Here is a 16,973-nt window from a genome sequence, read left to right as displayed (position 1 = left end):
GTGAGTGAAATGTATTTCAGTGATATTGTGTTTGTGAAGAAGCTGTCAAGGCAATTTAACTAGAAAGTCTGTTACAGAATTTGTTTAACGAAAATGATTGATAGCTAACTATGGCTAATACCAGGAGATGTATAAGATTAGCACACTCCATTGAGTTTTTGCATTATGCTGGTCGCTGGCCGATATTAGGTAGGCTTACCTGTCAACTTACCTGACAAGCAATTTCGTAGCATGATGGTGCAAGAAAATACGTCATTCTTAACGTTGTGAGCATATTTTAACGAATTAGCAGTCACAACAGGAAGCGTACGATCTCACGTGAACATGGCGTGTTCCTGTCAATGTTGTCTACAGCCGGGTTAGAGTTGTCCTTTGATTATTTTATTTTTTTATCCCCACAAGAAACTAAAGTAAGCAGCATACTGTTGGGTAAGGCAACGCACATTTCTTTGATAATGTATACGAAGATAAAGCCTTCAAATGCGATTTACAAATGAGTAGTTGGGAGTAGGCTACTGGGAGTATTGTCATAAGAGTCATAGATTTAAAACTTCACTTTACTCTCCGGTGACTGCAGGGTCTGAACTTCACTGATCTACAAACATGAGTTCGTCTGACGAGGTCAGTCGCAATCACACAATAGCCTACCACACGATAGCTATCAAAATATACGACGTCCTATGTAGTTACCGGTACACATAACCTCTCTCTCTCTCTCTCTCTCTCTCTCTCTCTCTCTCTCTCTCTCTCTCTCTCTCTCTCTCTACCCCCCTCTCTCTCTCACACACACACACACACACACACACACACACACACACACACACACGCGCGCGCCTGCGCGCAATTAGAGTTATCATGCATGCATGCATACAGTAAATGCATTACTGCTGTCGTTATGCACACCAACACTGACTATACACACTCTTATCAGAGTAAAAATGGATACACATTGACAAGCATACACTCTTATAATTATAAAACTGTTTTACAACAAAGGGAGACCCATATGTGAATTCGGAATGTTAGCTAAAATGGGATTTGATGGATGCATTCCGTGTGTGTGTGTGTGTGTGTGTGTGTGTGTGTGTGTGTGTGTGTGTGTGTGTGTGTGTGTGTGTGTGTGTGTGTGTGTGTGTGTGTGATCAACCCAGGATTCCCTTGATGAGCTGAGAGAGTACTTCAGTGAAACAGAATGGACGCAGCTGCCCAAGTGGGAGAAGAAAGGCTACAGAAGCATGAAGAGGACCCACCTGTACTTGCTATCCATAGGTAAGTAACACACACACACACACACCTACATGTACTTGCTATCCATAGGTAAGTAACACACACACACACACACACAAACACACACACCTACATGTACTTGCTATCCATTGGTAACACACACACACACACACACACACACACACACACACACACACACAGACACACACACACACACACCTACATGTGCTTGCTATCCATAGGTAACACACACACACATACACACACACACACACACACCTACATGTACTTGCTATCCATAGGTAACACACACACACACACACACACACATACTATAAGTAACACATGCATGTGCACACACACACACACACAAAGTTGAACTTCAGCTAAAAATGTGTATTGACCTATGACAGGGTTCCACGGCAGACAACGGAATGTCTTTATTTTTCTAGAGTTCCATCTTGTGACTCTCCGCTCGATTGATAACGGCCAAGGGGAGTAGGGCACGGCGCGAAGCGGAGTGCCGTAAACGTCCCCTTGCCCGTTATCAATAGAGCGTAAAGCGGCGTACACACACAAAGCTAGCTTTTCGCTTGCTCGCCTACTCGCCACTCTTTCATGGAACGTTCGCTGAAAGTTCCCGCGGCTTTAACTGAACCGAACTCTGCATTCCAATTGGTTACTCGCTTACTCGCCTCGCTCGAAGATAAAATATTTTCAACTCGGAATCCGCCCACATCGCATCGCTTGTACAGTACTCGCCTACTCGCCTGCGAGTCTCGCTGGGACACATTGACATTCTATTGAGTTCATTCGCTGAGCGAGTAACTAGCAGCGACGTGTGTGTATGGCCCTTAACCCACGGACTCAAGTGGCTTATTGCTTATATAACACTATTACACTTAATTACTGACCAAATTTATTTAAAAATGCTTTAATGACAATTAATTTCATCTGCGACAAGTTGAGGAAGTGATTGTGGTTACCCCGGCAACGCTACTCGGCGTGCGCTACAAAAACTCAGCAAGGGGTGATAAACACTGCAGGAATTAAATGTCTTTGGAATCACACTGATACCCCAACAACCACAGATGGATATGGGTTAGGAGGATCTAAGGATTAGGGTGATGTTGCGCTGTGCATCTCTGTACACTAGAGGGCGTATAAGTTCTGGTTTATGGTCAGGGAAGGTCATGGAATTTCAAGTGTGGCTTGAGGGGGTGCAAGTTTCTTGATGGTTGATTGAGAAGACCCAACTCTTGTAGCAGCTGGGTAGCTTGAAAGTGAAAGTATAATGATAGCCCACCTGGGAAACTCCAACTCTCATTGTCATTGTGACACAGTGCTCCACAGCATACAGTGCTCACTACCCGTGGCAAAATTGCATTTATACCTCACCCGTGCAAGGGGGCAGCCCCCCTTGTGCGGCGGGACGGTACAATGCTCAGGTTACCTCAGTCATGGAGAAGGATTGGGGAGAGCACTGGTTAATTACTCCCCCCACCAACCTGGTGGGTCAGGAGTCGAACCGGCAACCCTTGCTTGAAGGTTGATTGAGATGAACCACCTCTTGTAGCAGCCGGTAGCTTGGGCTCGCTCGTTCTCTCTCTCTCTCTCTCTCTCTCTCTCTCTCTCTTTCTGTCTCTTTCTCTCTCTACCCAATTCTTTCTCTGATGTATTGTGTTCTGTGTTTTGTGTACTGTGGGTCTTCTATGCTGCTGGAAACCTTAACTTCCATCGGGATCAATAAATGCTACTCTCTCTTTGTCTCTCTCTCTCTCCTTCTCTCTCTCTCTCTCTCTCTCTCTCGCTCTCTCTCTCAGGTCAGCGGTGTCCTACTCCAGCGTTCATGAGCAGGAGGGGCACAGCCATCACTCCACTGGGCACGCCTACATGGGATCCGAGTGATAGCTACTCAGAGGACGGCTGGGAGTCAAGCGAGGAGGAGAGAGCAGCGAGGGAGGAGGACACATTCAGGTGGGAGAGACCAGCTGGAGAGGAGGAGGAGAAGGAGAAGGAAGAGAAGACACCCAGCGAGGAGAGACCATCACGAGATCACACACACACACCAATCTTGGAGAGAAGCCCAGAGGAGGAGGAGAAGAAGAGACCCAGCTTGGAGAGACCACTGCCAGATCACTCGCACACACCCAACTTGGAGAGACCATGGCTGGGTCACACACAGACACCCAACTTGGAAAGACCTCCACCAGACGCGGAGACACCCAGCTTGGAGAATGCTCCGCTAGATCACTCTCACACACACACTCCAGACGCCAGCGACTCGGAAAATTGGACACGCAGCTCGGAGAGACCATGGCCAGGTTACGCTCAGACACATTCCACTGACAGCGGCGCCTCAGAAGAGCGTGACACACTGAGATGGGAAACGTCATCATCGCCTGATCACACACACTCACCCGGCACGGAAAGCTCACACACACACACTCCAGATACTAGCGACTCGGAAGATTGGACACCGAAGAAAAGACCATGGCAAGGTCGCACACGCATACACACACCCACGCACCCACGCACGCACACACAGCTACCTAACCCTAACCCTAGATAAACAGTGTTTTAGTTATCAGACATGACTAGATGACTGATGATGATGTTATAGAGCTATGCAGACATAACCAGATGACTGAGGATATTGATGATGATGGTGGAGGTGGTGGTGATGATAAGGATGAAGATGGTAGCTTCACTTGGACCAGAAGGGAACTTCAGTATAATACAGACATGTCTAGATGATGATTGCATTTCAGCCTGTATATGACTGGGGGACGATGATGAAGATGATGATGATTATGGTGGTGGTGGTGATATTGGTGGTGGTGATGTTTTAGCCTCTACATGTCTGGGTGATGGTGATGATATGATGATCTCGATGGGGATGGTGATATTGATGATGATGATGGTGATAATGATGGTGATGATTTTAGCCTATACATGTCTGGGTAATGGTGATGATGTTTTAGTCTACATGTCTGGGTGATGTTGATGGTGATGATATGATGATGTTGATGGTGATGATGGTGATATTGATGGTGTTGTGGTTTCCTCTTCCAGCCTCTTCCTCTTTCGGGACTCCTACTAGCCTTACTGCTGGACACACGGCTTGTCCTTTGAGACACACACCACCTCAGGTACGCTCACGTGGTCTCAGGCTCACGCTCACATGGTTTTTTAGTCAAAACGCAACTACCGAAAGAAATAAGTCACACACAACTGGGAACGCTGTGGGACTCACTAGATGGGAGTTTGTCATGGTGTTCTCTTACACAGGCGTGCAGCACAGAGTCGGGCAGGGAGAGAGACGGACTGGAGAGTTTAGATGGACTGAGAGCCAGAGAGCAAGACGCCACAGCAAAGTCACCTGGTAAATAAGGAGTCCACCACCAGTGTTCAATACACACACACAGTTATGGAAATTGAAAATATAATTTTCCAGACCGGGAATTTAGTAAATTCATTGAAAGTTTTGGAAAAGTCATGAGATTTTACTGTTGTAAGTCATCACTGTTTCCAAATGAATGCTCCAAGAATGCTCCAAAATGAATGTTACAAGATACAAGCTACTCTAAATGCATTGACAATATCATTGATTGACTAAAAACGATTAGTGTCACACCGTAAGTCAGTTGAATCGGGTCACATTTCAAAATTCTTAGCCTGCAGAATTCTTAGCGTGTCCTCTTTTAGCAACAGAATTTCGTCGTTCATCGCAAACTCAGGATAACGACTTACCTCGTGAAAGGCTGGTCACGTCTTCTTATGATGCCAGTCTACATAGTTTTTCACTTTTGGTGTGTAGGTTTGTTCATTAATTGACATCACAGATATCTTAGTAATTCTGTGTGTGTGCGTGTGTGTGTTGTTTTTCTCTGAAAGGTATCTACACTTAACAGTATACGGTATAAAACATTTTATCACATTAACGGTTGTGTTTCTGTTTTTTAATTTGTCAGCTGTTTTGAAGAGAGAGTGGCTGAAGCAGCAGAAAGCCCAGCTGAAAAGCAGCTGGCGAGGAGATAACCTGCGCAGCAAACCCCGAGTCCGCTACACTGAGGAAGAACCCAGACATGACGACCACTTCTGTAAGAGACACACACACACACACACACACACACACACACACGACAAACCCAAAGTCAGTTACATAGAGGAAAATACAGAGATGACGACCACACACACACACGTACACAGACACGCACACACACACCTACATGACGAATCCAGGGAAGTTGAGAGGAACCCGCTGAGTGAATGACAGCTGTCTTCCCTTCTCCCGCCTCCTCAGAGATGTAAATCCTCCTACCTTCATCATGTGTCATATGTTGAATACACACATGTCATCATTTGTCACATATTGAACACACCTCCATTCCACTAGGTGTTCTCACCTCACGGCTTCACATACAGTACAAGGTTTGCGTGCGCAGCGAGAGGTTCTTGAGCTGTTCAGTCACAGATTCTAGTATTTGAGTATTCTGGAGCTTAGCCAAATGTAATAGGTTGCTATGGGTACCTACCTAACGTGACCAGGTTCCGGTCTGCCTAAAGGGGCATGTCAACTCCTAGAATCTCTGACATTAGGACAGTCCTTAGGTGTGCCTAAAGGGATACCCCCCCCCCCCCTTGCGACAGTAGAACCCGGAAACAATAGGTCGTCCCGCACGATCTCCACAAAGAGCATCTGGGCACCAAGCCCAGCTACTGTGCTCAACATGTGTCTGAGTCAATGGCGTTTTTTTTAGGGATCAGGCAGGTGGTACAACCACAGCTAATAGCCCATTAATTAATTAGTAACTGATAATGATTGAACTCCAATGAATATGTTTCTTACATAATCCATAAAAAAAAATCTGTTCAATAGTGGCATTAGCTGTGGTTGCACCATCCTGACGTTGCGTGTGCTACTACTTAAACGTCATTGACCCGCTTACAACCAGTGAATCAGTTACTCAGAAGAGAAAGACGCCCTGTAGGCATGAATTCCCTCTGCCTTCCTGTCTGCAGACTGTGAGGAGTGTGGCTCGTTTTTTGTCGATGAGTGTTGGATCCACGGCCCCCCCACCTTCATCCCTGACACCCCGACACCCGTGGGGGTCCCAGACCGAGCCAGACACACGCTGCCCCCTGGCCTGGAGGTCAGCAGGTCCCACATCCCCAACGCAGGCCTGGGGGTCTTCAACCGGGGCTACTACATAGCCAGAGGAACTCACTTTGGACCTTACAAGGGAGAAGTCATAGACAAGGACCAGGCCATAGAGAGTGGATACTCCTGGGTGGTAAGATACACACGCGCACACGCGCACACACACACACACACACACACACACACACACCCACTCAATAAGGGGTTTATTCACTATGTCAGAGACGGGATTTCCGTGTGAATGTCAACATTACGCCATATTGAATGCGGAGGAGGCGCCATTCTACTTCTGTCTTGCTGTAAAACATAGTGGTGAGGAAAAGTGTGTGTGTGTGTGTGAGAACTTTATTACGTGAACCCCAGAGAATTGGTGCCTTCTTGGCAGCCTCCAGAGCTTGTGTGTGATTGTGAAAATGTGTGTGTTTGTGTGTGTGTTATTAAGCACTTGGTGTCAACTGTATAGGTGTGATATTAAATAAAAAATATTGCGATGGATTGTGATTATGATGATAATTTTTGAATGTTGTCACAGATTTCCAAGAGCCATGAAGAAGATGAGTACATAGACGCGAGCAGACACACTCACTCCAACTGGATGAGGTAGCTACCCAGTAGACCACTCGCTATGGCGTGTGTGTGTGTGTGTGTACGTCTGTGTGTGTGTGTGTGTGTGTATGTGTGTATGAGGTAGCTACCCACCCAGTAGACCACTCTCTATGGTGTGTGTGTGTACGTCTGTGTGCATGCGTGCGTGTGTGTATGTGTGTATGAGGTAGCTACCCAGTAGACCACTCTCTATGATGTGTGTGTGTACGTCTGTGTGCATGCGTGCGTGTGTGTATGAGGTAGCTACCCAGTAGACCACTCTCTATGATGTGTGTGTGTACGTCTGTGTGTGTGTGCATGCGTGTGTATTAGAGTGTGGCTCGGGCCATATTTTTCTGTCCGAGCCCGGCCCTCAGCGACCCCGACCCGAGCCCGAGACTAATTAAAATGTTTGTGTCCGAACCCGTCCGAAGACCACTGTAATAACAACAAGCAATAGCAAGCAAGATTTTCTATGTGGGCTCCTCCATACTCAAAATAGCACGTGATAAATAGCCAAGATAGGCAAAGACGTTAGGATGAGGCGATTTGCAGTAGCCTAATTTAGTTACGCACGCATAGTAAGTATAAACACACACGCACACGCACGCACACACACACACGTGACAGCGCACCTTTCGGTTAGACTAACCAGAGATGTTGGTTGCGGTGATCAAATGCATGGGAGGGGCGTGAGAGGATAAGAAAGGCGAAAACTAGCGAATACGTTTTGGATGCAGTCAGCACGGCTATCGAAGCATTTGTTACGTTACTGTTAGTGCAAATATATCCCCGCGAGCCCTGTGAAGCGGCCGCTCCTTGTCGTTAAGAAGGATGGGCTATAATTTAACCCCGAAGAACAGTAGCCTGTTTGGCCCCCAAGAGAATGTCATTTCCCCTGATGCCCATGCGGTCAATCAGGAAAGTTTGCACGCGCATAGTTACAACTGTACAGTAGCCTAAAAGTGACAACAATTAAGAAGAACCTACAGTACGTGAAGGACATGATATGTCACAGCGGACAAAGTAGTAACAGGAAACCTCTCCTACCTTACTCCACGTAGCTTGTGCGTCTTAGTTATCCATATTATGCTCCTTGCTAGCACATGCTGGAAATGTAATCCTTGGTGAGCAATGCAGTGAAACTTCGTCATTTTATGTTCAACATTCAAGACAGCCTTGGCATGTTAAAACATGGCCTACACTAGGCCTACAACAAAAGACCATGCGTTCACTGACAACTGTTGATTTGGCGCTTATTAAGAAAGCAAGTTGACTAGGCATCCCTGCTCGGCTGACTGGGAGTGAGCGTCCATGTTGCCACTGGTAACTGGCGCGCGCATACAGCCAATAATAATCACTCGCACGAGTAGCCTACCAACATTTTCATTTATGCATATTCAATTACTTATTTTTTAATCACAAAACTGCCGTTTGCATGAACTGAAACGTTTCCTCTGGTTGCTTACAATTTTCACAATGTCTGTTTGCTTCAAGCCCGAGTCCGACAGATATTCTATTTTTTTTGTCCGAGCCCGGCCCGGCCCGTCGGGTTCCGACCAGGCCCGTCGGGCTTCGGTCGGGTTGCCATGCTCTGGTGTGTATGTGTGTATGAGGTAGCTATCGGTTTTCATCACCTTGGAGTTCTCTGCTGCATGGCTTCAGTTCTGCCGAATTCCGCTCCATGCGGTGCCTTGTTTTCAATGCTATCAGCAATAGCTGATGCTATCTGTCTGAATCTGGACTTGACCCCCTGATGTCATGCAGCGTAGAATGCTCTTATTAATCCTAAAGGAAGTTAAGGTAGTATTTGTCAGCTTACATGAATAATAAAAAAAACATTATTGCACATAAAACACATCACACACTTGAGTACAATCAGCCTTCCAGCAGTTAACACACACACACCAGTGAACTACAAAAACAAGAAAGTGGTGAAAATTCTTTAAAATCTTAAAATCACTTATCCTACACCTCCACCTTTGACTTGAGTTCACCACGACTTTGCATGTTAACTCGTGCCCTACAACACAGGACAGGTTACGGGTGGGGGGTTGGTATGGGCACAATTTCGCCCTGTGCTTGTTTCGCTGTTGTTGGCAAAAGTAAAGCGGCAGAAATGTTGCTTCACTGTTCACAGTTTAGGACTAGGGATGGTTTTGGCATTGACTAATGCCCCCCTAATTTGCAACTGAGCGCCACCTAAACGCCCCCCAAGAGCTGGGAGCAAACTTGCCAACTGTATTGAAGGGGTTATCTGCATCAGGTATGTTGTGTTTGGTTGGTGTCCGTCAGGTATGAGAGCTTTGGTTGGTTGTTGTATGTGAACTGTGATTGGTTCTGTCTGCCAGGTATGTGATTGGTTTGTTGTCTGGCAGGTATGTCAACTGCGCTCGTGGCAGTGAGGAGCAGAATCTGGTGGCGTTTCAGTACAGAGGAGAGATTGTGTATTGCTGCTGTCAACCCATTGGCCCAGGAGAAGAGCTGCTGGTCTGGTATGGAGAAGACTACGCCAGAAAACTGGACAACACTTTTGACTTCCTCTGGGACGTGAAGAGCAGCTCCACAGGTGGGTAATACACAGATTCTCTATACCAGATACGCCACTGGCTGGTTTCACAGTGTATTTCCGGTTTCCGAAACGAGGCAGGTTTGTATTAGTTCTATGGCAGATTTAGAGCTGTAGTGGCAGTTCCACCCTTATCCACGTGGCGGCCCGGAGACCAGAATGAATGGAGTCCTATGGAGCAAAACCCCTCATGGTGCCTTTATCTCAGTATATTATTTTTTCTCGTGTAATTCGGGTGTTGCTTTCGAAAGACTATATATAGAAAATACCCACGGCTGAGTTTTAGATCTTTTGAGCCACGCATATGCTTAAAAAGTGATTTTAAGTGTCTATGACGTCACATCCTTAGCAAAATGCTAGCGAGTAGTGAGCAACAAAAACACCTCCTGTAACAAATCAAACGGACATATGTGCTTTTTATTATTAAAGGTCCACTCTAATAGAAAACCATTCTTACATGTTATGTGCACCATTATTCAAGACCCATAAACCTGAATCATTAATTAAGTAAAAAATAATTTGGGTTTATAATTTTATAGGTTTTAGTTAATTTACAAAATACACATTTCTGATTGGACGATGCCTGGGTGTTGTCAAAAGATGAATTTCATGACTCTGGAAATATCGATTTTTTTACAAGAATTAAAACAAGATTTTTTGTAATGCTTCAACGCTGTTTTATATGGCATTGTAGGCCTACTGTGGGTACCGGTAGTTGTTGTGCTTACATGTTGGCAAACCACTAGGTGGCACCGTAACCTCATATTTCAGAGCCATGGGGAGTGTTGTTTACCTGCCTCGTCTCGTTGGAGTAGAGCTACAGCTGAGCTAGCAAGCCAAAGTGCGACTCGAGATGAGTTGCAGACATGACGCTGTCCTGACTGACTATAAAGTTTGAAAATGTACTTCCGAGTCTACATTACAACTTAGTTCTTACAGATTTGATCACTTTTCAAACACAGCATGTTGATGTAATTTGTAAAGACCGCGATTGTTGTCCTGGCCATTGCAAAAACATACAGTAGCAGCTGGAGAAATGACAAGGCTAACAATGTGAAGCGATAGCAGCATGAAGACATGGGAAGGACGGCAGGCAAGAATGGGGTGTTCGATCGTTGAAATTATAATTCATAGGAGCCCTGACAGATACTGTATTTGGAAATGGATCGTGAGACTGCTAATGGTGCTCGCCTGGGTCTCAGTCAACACATCGGTGAGTAGGACGGCATACAGACTGAGACTCCCAACGGAGTTCGCTCCCGGACGTGCGGTCCCCGGTGTTTCTATCACTCCCGGACTTGCGGTCCCCACCCGATTATATTTCACGTATTATCATATACTGCCACATACAAGCAATTTAGGGTTAGGTTTAGGTTTAGGGTTAGGGTTAGGGTTAGGTTTAGGGTTAGGGTTAGGGTTAGGGTTAAGGTTAGGGTTAGGTTTAGGGTTAGGGTTAAGGTTAGGGTTAGAAACAAAAAACTAACATCAACAAGATAACTGGCTCCGTAATATGGCGGTGGTACCGTTAGTCTGGCTAGTGGGAGCGAGATGAAATGGGAGTGTAATGAGATGGGAGCGTGAATCTGGGAATCAGTAGGACTAGCTAGCCTGCTAGCTTCGTCGACCTACTGTGCTTTCAGGGTTGGATGGGTGGAATAGCTGTAAATATGATACAGTATGTAACAGATGAAACACTTTCCGTAACTTTGGCTCCCTTGATTGACCGTTCAGCTACCGTATACCGGTGTGAACATATATTGTAAGTGTGTCAGATACATAATCTCTGTGTGACATGTTCTACTCTTTTGGTGCTACTGGCTATTCCAGACTGTTTAGAAACCCCATGTTGCTACTACGTGTCTTTTGAGGTCAAGCTTACAATGTGACGGTGTTAGATATTCACCCCAACAGCGAAAATGTCGGGGGGCAGATTTGGTATCAGAGCTATTTGTTTCACTCCATGTCTGTGGACGGTGTCCTATATTTTATACAGTGGTGTTGTGCTTGGAAGTTTGCTTGGTAGTGTGGAGACGTGGGGAAAGCTAATAAGCTAGCCTTGTAGTTGCAGAACTCGTGCTGTTAGACTTTCTATTTCATTGAAATTGAAAACATTTCTTTGCAAACTGTTCGCCGTCTTGGATAATGAACACCATGCACTCTATAACGCAAAGAGATAGTATATTTGAACTATAACATCACTATCGTATCCGCACTCAAATTTCACAGCTCCCACAGTGTGCACAGATCCAGTTAGCCAAGGCGCTGCTAATGACCCGGTGTGCGTTCCATTCCCCGCACTGTGCACTGTGTACTGAGATGCAGTGCACTTCCCACCCTCAGCTTAACGGCAAATAAGTGCAGATATTTTGGCTGACACAAGTGCGTGGATTGAGACGTGATTTTTCTTTTGACATCAATTCCGGCTCGTTTTTGTTTTTGGGGGGCGGGACTAAGAGTGTTGAAAAACGGTTAAAACAACGTTTACAAACAGTCCTTACTACTGAACAAAACAACTTCTGTACATTAGAGTTCTGTTTCTGGACACATGAAAACACGTTTGAAACCATGTAAACTTATAGTTTTCTATTAGAGTGGACCTTTAAATTGTTCAGTGAAACCCTTATTGAAGCCTCCAGAACGACATTCAAATCTGAGCTTTGCTCATGAGACCTGGGTGAAAATTAAGATTTTTAGCATCTAGCTCCATTGGGTCCCATTCATTCTGGTCTCCGATGCGCGACTAGTGGAAAACTCATTGGAACTGCAGCCAAAAACCATATAACTAATACAAACAACTGGTACAATGGGGCTTACAGTTTTTCTCAATTGGTTTTGTACATTTCTCGAATCTTACCGTATTGGCCCGAATATAAGACGTGTTTTTTGTTCTAAAAATAGTACTCTAAAAAGGGGGGTCGTCTTATTTCCGCGCGCTAGAGAAAAAAGTAAAAAAATATATATATATTTGTTTCAACTTAACCTGAATGCGGCCATTAGCCTATGCTTCACAACAATGCCATAAAACTCAATAATGGATGGGTTAAGAGATTGTTTTGTCCATATCAAATTTGCAGATGCTTGTTTCGTTATGACAGTTGCACCGCACGTCTATCAACTGTCAATGTCAACGCGATGTGGACGACAGTGCAAGGGGAAAAACACAAGTCAATAACGGCTCGTTGTTCTGCTTTTATTTGTGTTTGGTTTTACAGTCTCATCAGGAAAGCTTTGGTCGTTCTCTCTGGTCAGCCGATAACACCACTAGAAACTAAAGAAATGAAGGGTGATTTGACGAACAACCTGTAGGCTAAGTTTTGGATGCTGTCATCAGCCAATCAATGGTCATCTGTGTGTGCGCGAGAAAGCGTCGCCTTTGACAAGCGGTGCCTTTTGACGATATGCCTCGCAACGATGCAACAACACAGAATAATGGTTAGGGCAAGAGATTGTCTTGTTCATATAAAATCACTAGGAGTTTTACCCTTGGTACGAAATGAATATCAATCGGACTTTTAATGTCAACGTGGTCCTGATAGGCAGCGCATGGGTTTCAAGTGCAATGCGTCAATCTGCCTTTGGTCACGTTCAGTTTCTACAGTCCAACGGAAAACTTTGGATGCATAAAATGAACGGCGATTTGGCGAGACGGCTGCTGGTTAGATATTGCTGTCAACTAAGCATTTTGCAAAATCTGTGCATTGCACAATAGGTAGCCTATCTCTACTGGACTGGTTGCCTGGCTGGCGCAGACTAATGCTCTGAGTGTAGGCTTGCGTCGCACTTTAAACAGGCGGGCCCAGACGGCTGTAGCCTAAGGTGCCTATTGGCGCTTGACAGGTGAAGTGAGTAAAGAAAGGAAAAGGATATGAGTAGCCATTTGTGGTCTTATATCATGGAAATTCCATGAAAATGATATTGTGAAATGTGTTCTTTGTAAAAAGCCTCAGATTTTCCAACAAATGAAAAACTGCATTTTGAGAAAGTTTCCAATGTGAAACAAGATTAAGTCTTCAAAAAACTTTTTTCCCCAAAACATGAGCCTGAAAATGGGGGGTCGTCTTATAATCAGGATCGTCTTATATTCGGGCTAATACGGTACTTGCATTTTGCAAAACATCACGTTCATTTCCAAAAAAGATTTAACAAGTGGCAAAACACCATGGATGACCTGCAAAACCCATTCTCTTGCCTGTAGAGCATCAGCCTGACCTCGGTGTGCTGTGCGAACATGGGATGTCGCTCCATGACATTTGTAATTTCCCCCTGATACCCTGATCTTGCTGACATGAAGTGTGTGACGTGAATCGTGCGTCTATCTTGTGTCCACAAGATAGTGAGAGAGTTAACTTGCTGCCTTGGAAGTCCTGTTCGATATTTCTGGGGAAGTTGATTGCTGAGCATCTAACCCCAACTTCCCAAGACCAAGCAAATCTCGGCCATGTTGAATATGCACGATGCATAATGTTTACAACACGTTTACTTTTCTAGATACTGGGTCCACTGAAAACCCTGTTGGTTATAGTTTCTACTTTCTATAGTTGTAAAATAAACCATTCATTGACTAGCTGGTTTTGAAGTGCTACCACTAAAGTAAATGCTACCCGCAAAAAATGTTGTTGACAATTTATTTAGAGCCTTGATTTTCTTCTTCCCCTCTTGTCTCCAGAGGTGTCGGTGTCTCAGGACTTCTCCTGCTCTCTGTGCCCGTTCTCCTTCTCTGCTCAGATTTACCTGCACAAACACATCAGGAGAAGTCACCCAGATGAGTATGTACCTCGGCTAAGGCTTGGAGAGATCAGATCGGAGACTCTGTTACCTTCTCAGGGCAACAGAGGGGAAAACCATCACACTCAACAGCCCACACCACGAAAGTCTCAACAGCCCCCAGTGTGGGAGTTCACACCAGACACACAGCCCTCTCCAGGGCAGCAAAGAACACAAGATCAGACAACACACCAGCACACTCACACAGCAGAAAGAAAGCACCGCTGCATTGACTGTGGCAAGAGTTTCACTAGCGAGAAGGGTTTAAAGCTACACCAGAACATTCACACAGGAGAGACACTGTACCACTGTACTCAGTGTGGCAGGAGTTTCAACAGAATTGAAAATTTACGACGACACCAGCGCATTCACACAGGAGAGAGGCCGTATTACTGTACTCAGTGTGGCAAGAGTTTCGCTCAACAGAGCGGTTTAAAACTACACCAGCACAATCACACAGGAGAGAGGCCATATCAATGCACTCAGTGTGGCAAGAGCTTCAAGAGAGGGAGTAATTTACGACAACACCAACGCATTCACACAGGAGAGAGGCCATATCACTGCACTCAGTGTGGCAAGAGTTTCATGCAAAAGCAACATTTAGAAGGACATCAGCGCATTCACACGGGAGAGAGGCCATATCAATGCACTCAGTGTGGCAAGAGCTTCAAGAGAGGGAGTGATTTACGACAACACCAACGCATTCACACAGGAGAGAGGCCATATCACTGCACTCAGTGTGGCAAGAGTTTCACGCAAAAGCAACATTTAGAAGGACATCAGCGCATTCACACGGGAGAGAGGCCATACATAATGGGAATGACACTCACTCATGTCTCGTGATCGTAAGAGACACAGGTGCTTTCAAAGGAAAGAGCCCTAATCACTCTTGCTGATCAAGATCTGTGTCTTATTTAGAAGAAGGTGGAAATGCCAAATAAGAATCTCTCAAATTGTTCTAAAAACAATTTTCCCCCTTTCAGTTTTTTTTTTTAATCAAATATAACAAGCCAGTAATTTCCAAAAATGTGTTGAATCTGTTATATTTTCAATGATAATAACGTGTTGTACATAATTTTCAGTTGTAATAAGGAAGATACAGAACTCGAAAAGTGAACATGCGACAAAGTGTCAATGTCATTTATGGTTAAAGTAGATTTTGTACATACAGTTTATAATATTGATCTACATGTCTCTTGTCGTAAACTGACATGAAACTCAATTCGCTAAAAAAATATCTGTCTTTTGTTCAGTGTTCGAAGCCTTATTTACACACCAAATTCCAAAACGTTGAGACACTTGGTATTTTGTGAATAAAATTCTGTAATTTTCAAAGCATTCAATCTGTTAATTAGATGAAGCATTGTGCAAAGACAACATACGTTGCTAAAGTTATTGTTTTAATGAAAATATTAACTTGTTTAAAATTTCACATGCGCAACAAATCTCAAACAACTAAGTGTGGACAGGCAGGCCAATAAAATGTTTTTGACACGATTAACTGACAGCATGATTTTACACAAAAACAGTTATTTTATTTGTCACAGACATGATTTCAGCAGCTCAACTGGTAGGTGTCTTCATTGTGTGGTCCTCTTTGTTACGCTTAATATGTGACATCCTGATTATGGATGGTAAGCTGTCCAATTAACCACCTGTGTTCGGTTCGACTTCTTTGTCCCCACCGAAAGGGTAGTCAGGAGAGGAAACATGACGTCATAACTCGTTGGATTTTACTTTATTTTTCTTTTGCCCAACATGCAGTTATAAACCTGTGGAATAGTAGAAAGGCCACAATGTAAACACCAATAAATCAAATATACACAATTACAAATATCAGTTAAGCAGTATTTACAGTGAACATTAAACTGAATGCACAAAATAAACGTTTGTACTGCCAAATGTACATCCACAAAACAGTATTACAGACAATCAGCATCATACTAAATGGCCTAAACAACAAGACAATTATTTCTGTACAAAGAACCAATAGTAGAGCATATGCAAGAATTGTAAACATTAGCAGCATTGCACTTTGCCATAGTTGAGTAACTTTTCAGTCACCATCACACTGACAAACCATATTATAGGCAAAGAATTGCACATCAAGATTGTCACAACCAAGTTAACCCAGTATAGCTAATGGAATGTATACCAGCAACAACACCATGTTATATTACATATTTAAATCTTGCCAAACAAGTAACTCTAAAGTAATATTTAAATACATTATTAATATTTCACTTTCACCATGTAGATCTAATGCAAACTAAGCAGATCCAAAGGCAGCAGTGCTGAATACTGCAATGTATTACTGCCAGCACAACTAAAAGCAATTGGATCAATCCACAAACAGGAAGACGGTTATCTACTACATTTCCCAGAATGCACTCGCGGCAAGCGCGAGAACGCAACACCGCATGGAAACGCTGGAACCAAACATTGCAGTAATAGTGTTACGGAGACTACTTGGACTACTTGGTCTTTAAGCGTCAAACGGACTACAAACAATGTAATGGAAGCAACCAGTGCAGGTTTTAACCTAGCATGTTAACAGTACATACAAGCAATAGCATAACAGTTTAACTTCATGAGGAAACAGAAACATCTTACCGTTGGCATATCTCTCTCCTGACATGACAGCAACCTGGTTACTCTTATGAT

The 16,973-nt window shown here is 44.3% G+C and overlaps 2 protein-coding genes across 2 annotated transcripts; both read left to right on the top strand.

Moving 5' to 3' along the window:
- Nucleotides 1–570: 570 nt before the first annotated feature.
- On the top strand, nt 571–3,799 carry LOC134444592 (uncharacterized). The gene is made up of 3 exons (XM_063193854.1): nt 571–621; nt 1,152–1,269; nt 3,051–3,799. The coding sequence occupies exons 1-3, from the start codon at nt 604–606 to the stop codon at nt 3,797–3,799; spliced, it is 885 nt and encodes a 294-aa protein (XP_063049924.1). The 5' UTR covers nt 571–603.
- Nucleotides 3,800–4,226: 427 nt separating this feature from the next.
- Nucleotides 4,227–15,806, top strand: LOC134446055 (histone-lysine N-methyltransferase PRDM9-like). The gene is made up of 7 exons (XM_063195291.1): nt 4,227–4,379; nt 4,519–4,612; nt 5,202–5,330; nt 6,253–6,524; nt 6,924–6,991; nt 9,355–9,545; nt 14,212–15,806. Exons 1-7 carry the CDS (start codon nt 4,245–4,247, stop codon nt 15,150–15,152), a joined length of 1,830 nt encoding a protein of 609 aa, XP_063051361.1. The 5' UTR covers nt 4,227–4,244; the 3' UTR covers nt 15,153–15,806.
- The last annotated feature ends 1,167 nt before the right edge of the window (nt 15,807–16,973 follow it).

This window comes from Engraulis encrasicolus, chromosome 3 (genome assembly GCF_034702125.1).
Source record: "Engraulis encrasicolus isolate BLACKSEA-1 chromosome 3, IST_EnEncr_1.0, whole genome shotgun sequence".
Lineage (NCBI taxonomy): Eukaryota > Metazoa > Chordata > Actinopteri > Clupeiformes > Engraulidae > Engraulis > Engraulis encrasicolus.
The sequence above is the reverse complement of the archived record's forward strand: the minus strand, read 5'-3'. Positions and strand labels throughout refer to the sequence as shown.